This window comes from Entamoeba dispar, genomic scaffold (genome assembly GCF_000209125.1).
Source record: "Entamoeba dispar SAW760 scf_1105229461761 genomic scaffold, whole genome shotgun sequence".
Taxonomy (NCBI): Eukaryota; Evosea; order Mastigamoebida; family Endamoebidae; genus Entamoeba; species Entamoeba dispar.
Genome location: NW_001854854.1, coordinates 3,831 through 11,889, shown reverse-complemented (window position 1 = coordinate 11,889; position 8,059 = coordinate 3,831). Strand labels below are relative to the sequence as shown.

General features: G+C 23.3%; 5 protein-coding genes across 5 annotated transcripts in view, besides 15 other annotated features; all 5 read right to left on the bottom strand.

Moving 5' to 3' along the window:
* Positions 1-67: 67 nt before the first annotated feature.
* EDI_136510 (uncharacterized protein) lies at positions 68-1,888 on the bottom strand (the record flags this gene model as incomplete). The annotated part of the gene is made up of 1 exon (XM_001738923.1): positions 68-1,888. The coding sequence occupies one exon, from the start codon at positions 1,886-1,888 to the stop codon at positions 68-70; it is 1,821 nt and encodes a 606-aa protein (XP_001738975.1).
* Positions 1,889-1,894: 6 nt separating this feature from the next.
* Positions 1,895-1,945: a sequence feature (AT_rich).
* Positions 1,946-2,085: 140 nt separating this feature from the next.
* Positions 2,086-2,154: a sequence feature (AT_rich).
* A 492-nt stretch (positions 2,155-2,646) lies between these two features.
* EDI_136500 (uncharacterized protein) lies at positions 2,647-3,099 on the bottom strand (the record flags this gene model as incomplete). The annotated part of the gene is made up of 1 exon (XM_001738922.1): positions 2,647-3,099. The coding sequence occupies one exon, from the start codon at positions 3,097-3,099 to the stop codon at positions 2,647-2,649; it is 453 nt and encodes a 150-aa protein (XP_001738974.1).
* Positions 3,100-3,350: 251 nt separating this feature from the next.
* EDI_136490 (uncharacterized protein) lies at positions 3,351-3,971 on the bottom strand (the record flags this gene model as incomplete). The annotated part of the gene is made up of 1 exon (XM_001738921.1): positions 3,351-3,971. One exon carries the CDS (start codon positions 3,969-3,971, stop codon positions 3,351-3,353), a length of 621 nt encoding a protein of 206 aa, XP_001738973.1.
* Positions 3,972-4,136: 165 nt separating this feature from the next.
* Positions 4,137-4,214: a sequence feature (AT_rich).
* Positions 4,215-4,244: 30 nt separating this feature from the next.
* On the bottom strand, positions 4,245-5,677 carry EDI_136480 (chitobiosyldiphosphodolichol beta-mannosyltransferase, putative; the record flags this gene model as incomplete). Its single annotated transcript, XM_001738920.1, has 2 exons — positions 4,245-4,339; positions 4,402-5,677. 2 exons carry the CDS (start codon positions 5,675-5,677, stop codon positions 4,245-4,247), a joined length of 1,371 nt encoding a protein of 456 aa, XP_001738972.1.
* Positions 4,341-4,396: a sequence feature (AT_rich).
* Positions 4,447-4,467: a sequence feature (AT_rich).
* Positions 4,765-4,806: a sequence feature (AT_rich).
* A 34-nt stretch (positions 5,678-5,711) lies between the features above and the next one.
* Positions 5,712-5,907: a sequence feature (AT_rich).
* Positions 5,908-5,974: 67 nt separating this feature from the next.
* EDI_136370 (uncharacterized protein) overlaps positions 5,975-8,059 on the bottom strand; it is a gene marked incomplete at both ends in the record, with an annotated part of 3,288 nt that continues 1,203 nt past the window's right edge. Inside the window, one exon of the mRNA XM_001733402.1 lies at positions 5,975-8,059. This exon is cut by the window's right edge and continues 921 nt beyond it. Within this exon, the coding sequence (XP_001733454.1) occupies positions 5,975-8,059 (2,085 nt within the window).
* Positions 6,455-6,476: a sequence feature (AT_rich).
* Positions 7,103-7,199: a microsatellite.
* Positions 7,387-7,461: a sequence feature (AT_rich).
* Positions 7,489-7,539: a sequence feature (AT_rich).
* Positions 7,560-7,587: a sequence feature (AT_rich).
* Positions 7,609-7,629: a sequence feature (AT_rich).
* Positions 7,695-7,803: a sequence feature (AT_rich).
* Positions 7,862-7,911: a sequence feature (AT_rich).

Below are 8,059 nucleotides of genomic sequence, written 5' to 3'. Positions count from 1 at the left end.
TTGTCATCACATCATAACCACCATGGGCATGTGGTATTTTAATTTTGAATCACAATTTGTTGTTTCTTTACAAGTCTTTTATTCTTTGGATTACACTTAGTCTTATATTTTCAATAATAGTAAGAGTAGAATCAATAAAAGTAGAATAGTCATTAGAAGAAAACGAAAATATGTTAGTTCTTTCATCAACAATATCAGGGAGAAATTCTCTTGGAATTGTTTCAGTATAATTGTAATTAAATCTAAAAGTTTCAAAGAAACTCAAACTAAGACCATATCCATAACTAATAAATGGGTCTGAACTTTTTCCAAGATACTCATTCAAAAACAAAACAGTTGTTGGTGATTGACCAACTTCAAATTCATCAACACTTCCATTTGGATCTCCTCCAAATCCAGTAATAATAGCACTTCCTCTTTCTTTTAATCCTTTTGTTAAGATTGAACATCCAGAAAAACAGAACGAGTCAGTGTAAACAACAATATCAGTTGGTTTTCTTTGATTCTTAATAAATCTTTCTATTATCTCATCATTTTCATCTATAAGAGATGGTTGAATAATTTTATGTTCATTATTTCCATATTTAATCATCCTAGGATTCATATACCAATCACCTAATACATCTACACTTGTTTTTTCTCTTGGTTGACAATTAAGAGGATCTTTAATTGATTTTGCTTCTTCTTGTCTCATAATTCTCTCAGTAAAATTACTTATTCTAGCACTTACAATTAAATTGACATCGTCATGAGGAGCAAAGATTTTTTCAATGTTTTGAGCATACGTAACGTATCCTCCTCCATTTAGTGGAAGAATAATTTGAATTGGATATGAATTTTCATCAAACAAATTAACACATTGTTTAATCACAAATTGATAATTCTGCCAATTATCACTATCAGGAGCAAAACTTGTTAACACAAATGTATTCACTTTCTTTGTAATGTTAACAGAACAACTGACAGTTTTGTCCTTTGAAACATAACTAAGGTCTTCACTTTTCTTTAGCTCATTGTAACCACTGGAAAGAGAATCAAATATATCTTCTGGTAATAATATGTTTCCAACACCTGAAGAAAATAACATATTAACTTTTTTTCTTGCTCTTGTAGATATAGAAGAACGATTAATTCGAAGAATAAAATATGAAATAATATCCTTTTCACCATTTTCCCATTCAATTTCAAATTTAGTATTTAAATAAGATTTGGGTAATAATGTTCTACCAATAGACCCAAAAGTAAATGAGTTTTGTGCGTTAGTGAATCGAGCATGTGGACATTTTAAAGGAACAAATAAATCAGCAAATCTTCTAATAACAGAGAATGGATCTTTTCCATTAATATATTTAACTACAGTATTCTGATTTCTTATAATAGAAATAGGAATTAATTCATTGAATGGATCAGTTAGAGATTGTGGAAGTAAATACATTTTTTTAGTATTAGATATTGACACTTTAAATGGAAGTGAATAATAAAAATCAAAGAACAATGCATTTGGTTTTCCCTGTTCTGGTCGAATAAAAAAATTTAAATGACTGTCACCAGTTGAAATAATAATTTTTTGAATATCAACTAAAAAATCATAAAGACAAGATGTATTTATATTTATATTTCTCATTTCTGTATCGATATCAAATGGTTTATAATAAGTCCCTGAAAAACTAGGTTGAGGAGGTGCTTTTAATATATCTTTGTAAACATATGCTTCAAGATATGTATTTAATAAATCAACTAGTATTTTATTTTCTGAAAATGTTGTTGGAATAGAATTTAAACAATTAAATGATTCATTAACTGATTTGTATGAATAATTTTTAAATTCGTCACATGTTTGTGATGAAGAAATTAAAATAAAGAGACTAAGAATGATGTTCATTCTCATTAGAACTAAAATTTTTTATTTAAAAGTTTAAAAATTAAAATCAAAATTTGAATTTTTCCTTAGAGACAAATTATTTTAGGAAGTTTCCTTGTAATTTAATTTTCAAAAACAGGAAATAACTCTTTTAAGTTCGATAATGTAACATTGGAAATTTATTAATATGTAAAATAATTCGTTTGGTCTTGGCTAAAACAAACAAAAATTTTTAAAATTTAGTTAAAATAAATTTAAATTAGTTAGATTTACAAAATAAATAGTATTTTTAACGTTATGGTTAAAATAGTTATTATTTACTATTGAAATGTAAATAATGAATTGTTTAAAAATCGAATGGTACTTTAGAATTTATCAATTTTTTAATTTTGGTTTGATTCAATACTAAATGAGTTATTGAAAAATCATTAATTAATAAGATAGAAAATGAAACAACACAGATTGAATAAGTAAACGAATAATGAATTCGAATTAAAATATTACATTCACTAAATGTTATAAAATAAAATGAAACTGTATTATTAGTGATATTTGTATAATTCTTAATGTAAATTATAAGAAAAATTGTTCCATTTTATTCAATGAACAAGATAGCATGAAGGAGTGATTATGTTTGACAGTTGATGAATAAACTGATAATAAATTATCATTATCATTTTAATGAATCAAAACAGTGTTGTTATTAGATTATAATGTTAGTTGTTTAGAGATGATAAATAGTAAAAATAAAAGTAAGCATCAATAATCAATTAGACTATGATGAGTTAATAACATGGACTGTTATAACCATTGTCTTTTGTATGACATGTTGTTCCCTTAGGACATTTCATTTCATAACCAACACTGTTCACACACCAATAGTATTCAGTATTCTTTGATTCTTCTTCATAACAATAATATCCTTCTTTCACTTCAGTACAATTGACTGGATATTTATTTGGTGTAGGAGTAGGTAATGGATCAACTTCCCAGTGAGACTCATTAGGTGCAACACAAATCTTGTTTTTATTGATTTCAAACTCACCTTTACCAATGCACACATCTTCATTTGGGCATTTGCTAACACACGACTTTTTACCTTTGTTACAGGTATAATATTCCCTCTTCTTGTCTTTATCTGTATAACAGAAATACCCATGTCTTCCTTTACAATCACCATCCACAAATTCAAGTGATGAAACTAAATAAATGCATAATATAAGAAGTAATGCTTTCATTGTTTTGTTGATGTTATTTAGTAGATTGATTATGTTTATATAATATGATTATCACTTTCTTAATCTCCTTTTTTGGTTTCACTGTGTTGATTTAATTAGTATTGTCATTCAGAAAGTATTATTATTGATTAGTTAGTTATTATTGGTATGACGTATATGTGAAAATCTTAACATTCTTCATTATTATATAAAGTAAACTACATTGTTAAAAAAATTACTAAATTTACAATAAGAATTGAATTAAATATGTTTCAAACAGCATTAATCAATGGAGAAACAATAAATTGTTCAAGTTTCTTTAAGTTTTTAGACTGATCAATCAGAAATTTGTAAAAGTGAGAACCGATATTCTCCATAGCATTTTTATCATACAAGAAGTTGTTTATAGTGGCTGCTTGAATTTTTGGGAAAGCAGGAAGATGAATATTTCCACATTGGGTTTCTATTTCACAAGTCTTTTTTGAAGTTCCAAAAATGAAAGAAGTATTTGGGAATTGGTCAATAGTTTGAGTCATGAAATTAGCACAAACGACTCTACTGTATTTTGCTTTTATTCTTTGATGTAAACTTTCTTTTTTTACTTGACAAACAAGTTTCATAATTTCATCTTCTTTCAAAAGATCTTCATTAAAAACAACATTACCAAAAATGTCTCTTATTTCACAAATAGGAATAATGCTCATGCGTTGGCAATTTACTTTAGTTGGTTTTCTCACCACAAAGCTATAACCTAAACTGTACAATACATACATTAAGAAACTTATAAGTTTAGTTTGAGACTCTTCTGATTTATATTTCATTTGATTCATAAGAGAATTAGAAGTTTGATTTTTTAAGGCAGAAGGAGTAGTTTTAATTGGTTGTGGGAGCATTAAATTGTTTGTTTATTTTTATTTTTGCTTCTTCTGAAGATTTAAGATTGAAAATTATAGATTTTCTAGGATTTTAAATAATGGTCAAACATGAATATTGAAGTTTTACTTTTTACTCTTTTTATAAATAGATTTTTTACCCTCAACTCATATTCTAAAAGATTCTTTTTTAAAAACATTTTTATTTTTTCTTTTATTATAAAATATGTTATTGGTAATATTTTTTTTGAAAGAATAAAATTAGAAGTAAAAGTGATAAAGAATAAATCTTAGTTATTGTGTTTTCTTCTCTTGTTCAGCAAGAAAAAGTGGACGAACAACATTTTTCCAATTTTGACTCCAAGTAACTTTTGTATTTTCAATAACATCTATATTAATGAATAAAGTAAATTAAATTATAACAAATTTAGTTAAATAATAATAAACAAACTTTGTTTCATTGAAATAAAGAATAATTCTGATTTCTTATCATCAGATATAATATTTATTATTAATTCAGATAATTGTTTAGAAGTATCAAAACAATATCCATAAACACCTTCAATAACTAATTCATCTTTTAAACATTGATATCCTCTTGCTAATACAGGTAATGAACATCCAAACATATCAAGAACTTTCATTGGTAAATCAAGTTGAGAAGAACTTTGATGTAAAGATATTCCAAAATCACAACTTGATAATAAATAAGGATAATCTTCATGTGAAAGCCAAATAGGAATAATACATACTCTCTTCATTTTTTCTTCTTCAATTCTTTTTTCATAAAATTCTCTTAATGGCCCTTTTCCAGTAATAAAAATAATTAATTTAGGAAGATTTAATTTATTTTTTTCATAACTTAGTAATGCATCAAATAAAACACTAAAATCTTCATCTGGTGTCCAACTTGTTGAACTAACTCCACATATAATTTTTTCATCATCTTGAATTAATGAATTAATGAATGGAATTGAATATTTTGGAAAAGTACTTTTTAAACGAGAAAATAATTCAATTTTTTGTGATTGTGTTGAATTAATATTAATGAATGGTTTATCATAAAGAACAGTAATATTTTCTTGTTTAAAATTATTTTGAATAAGAAATTCTTTCATTGTTTTTGTTACTGTGAAATGATAATCAAAATATAATGGAAGAAGTAATTCATATTGTTTTAGTATAATAATTAATGGATTAGTTTCTTTTAAATGATGAACATTCATTACAATAGAATAAGCAGTATTATGCCAATCAACTATTACAGTACATCCAGTAATAAATTTAACAAGAGCAGCAATGATAAATGAAGGTAATGAAGGTGGGTTTTGAATTAAAATATGACTATAATTTGGTAATTTAAATAAAAGAAGATAAAGTAACTGAACAGCTAAATAAAAGAATTTAAATGGTGCATAAAATAATATCCATATAATTGTTCTTAATGGAATTGATTTTAAAGGAGGTAAAATATGAAGAGGATAACGTACAATATTTTGGTTTTCAAGAATAGAAGAAAGTGGTTGTGTTTCTTCATAACAAATAATAGAAACAGGACATATTTTAGCAAGTTCAATTGAATGAAATTCCATTCTTGGAGATCTTCCAATATCTCCAAGAACTAATATTGTAACTCTCATACTTTTTGGTTTTCTTAATATTCTAAGAATGAAATAAATAAGTATAAGAACAAAAGAAATTATCAATAATGTTATATAAGACTTCATTCTTTTTTACTTCAATAATGTGTTTTTAAAGATGATATTAATCATAAATTAAAATAACAAAATTTTAATATATAAATAACAAAAAAAAAATTATATTTTTATATTTAAAAATAATAAAAATATTAAAGAGAAAGAATTTAATAATAAAATAAAAATTGAACTTAATGATAAATTTTACAATATCTTTTGTTGTATATAAATTAAACAAATAAATCAAATAATAAATAAAAGAGAAAGATTTAATCAAAAAAAAAAAAACAATCATTTAAAAGATATCCATTATAACACAAATGTTTATTATTTTGGTGGAATAGAAGGAGAATAAGTTGAATGATAATGTTGATAAATTCCTTGATAATTTAAAGAAGAAGAAGGTGTAAATGGAGAATAATAATTAGAATTTGTTGGAGGAGGTAATTGATAAGAAGTTAATTCATTTCTAAGATTAAGAATAGGAAAAGAAGAATCATCAATAGCACTTCTAGAGAATGGATTTGTAGGAGTTATCTTTGGTTGATGAAGAAGAGTTTGATTATTATTATTATTAGATGAAGAAGAGATAGGAGATAATGATAAATTTGAAGAATTTAATTGTGGTGATTTATTTAAAGAAGAAAGAGATTTAGATATTGGTAATTCTTCAAAATAAGTTTCAAAGAAAGGATTATTATGATTATCACAAATATCACCAAAACTAAAAAGATGATCACAAATAAGTTTATTTTGATCATTAACAAAACATCTAAATAATTCACATCTTCTTACTTTAATTGATTCAATATTTTTAATATAAATATTTGAATTATCTCCTCTAAATAATCTTAAATTAGGTAATAGAAAACCAGCTTTAATACATGATACTAATTCTAATGAAGTTAAAGTACAATTTTTAAAATTCATTAATCTAGAAGAATTAATATTCATTAATTTAATTTTTGTTAATGTTTGTGGAAATGGATTAATTTCTACAAAAGGAGTTTCTAATAATTGTAATTCAATTAATGGAATACGTTCAATATGTAATGCATGTTGATCAATATTTCCTTTAAGTGTTAAAGAAGTAACACATTTAGGTAATTGGAAATAATTTCCATTTTTATAAGTTGCAACTTCACAATCTTCTAAAGTAAGTCTTTTAAGAGTTGAAGGAAATAAAGTTTTTTGAAGTAATTTACATTTAATCATTTTTGCATTTATAAAATTTTCTTTAGAAAAATCCATATTTCTTCTAATTGAACAAAATACTTTTTGTTCATCTCTTTTACTTAAATGAATATTAGTAGAACTATTAAAATTTAAATACATTCCATCTTTATAATTTTCAGGTGCTTTAATTCCAATAATATCACTTTTTGTTTCTATATTTTTTAATTGTGTATATTCTGATAAATCAATTTCAGTTGTTTTAACAATTATTGGAAAATATTTTTTTCTTTTTTTTGCTTCTTCTTTTTTCTTTTCTCTTCTTTTTATTGTTTCTTCTTTATATTTTTTATTTTCATCTTCATTTATTTTTTCTTTTATTAATTCTTCTACATTAAATTCATCATCTATTTTTTTTAATTTTATTTGTTTTTCTTTTTCATATTCTTCACTAACAGAATATCCTTCATCAATACAATCTTGAAAATCATGATCTCCTTTATGACGTTTAATAAAATATTCTTCATATGTTTTACACATTCTTAATTCATTTAAATCATATTTCCAATTAATATTAAATGTATCTTTTATATTTAATTTTATTTCATATGGATAATATTTTTTCATTACTTTATTTAATTCACTTAAATCACATCCTTTTTCATTTCTTTTTAATAAAAATTTTATTTTTTTACAAATAAATTCTTTTTCATATTTTTCAATCCATCCTTCATAAAAGAATTTTATTTTTTTATTATCATTATTTTCTATTGGTTTAGTATTTGTTGTAATAATTATTTTATTAATTTGACAATATTCTTTAAGTTCTTTTGAAATATTACAAGGTAAATTATTATTCATAAATTCAAGTTTCATTAATTTTAATTTTTGTTTTTTATTTGGTAATATTGAAGATATTGTTATTATTATTCCTTTAATATTAATAAATAATTTTTGAAGATTAATAAATTCTTTTAAATTAAGTGTTTCATTTTCAATAATAATACCAAGTTCTTGTATTTTATTTTCACACCCATTAAGAAAATTTATATTTTTTATTGGTATTTCATTAATATGAATATATTTAATTTGTTCCATAATTTGATGTGTTTTAAATGTTCTAAAATAACTACAATTTAATGTTAATATATCTATATATGGAAATAATTTAAATTCTCTAATAAATTTAACACAACTATTACAATCTCTTTCTACTTTTTTTAAAAAGAATGGATTCTT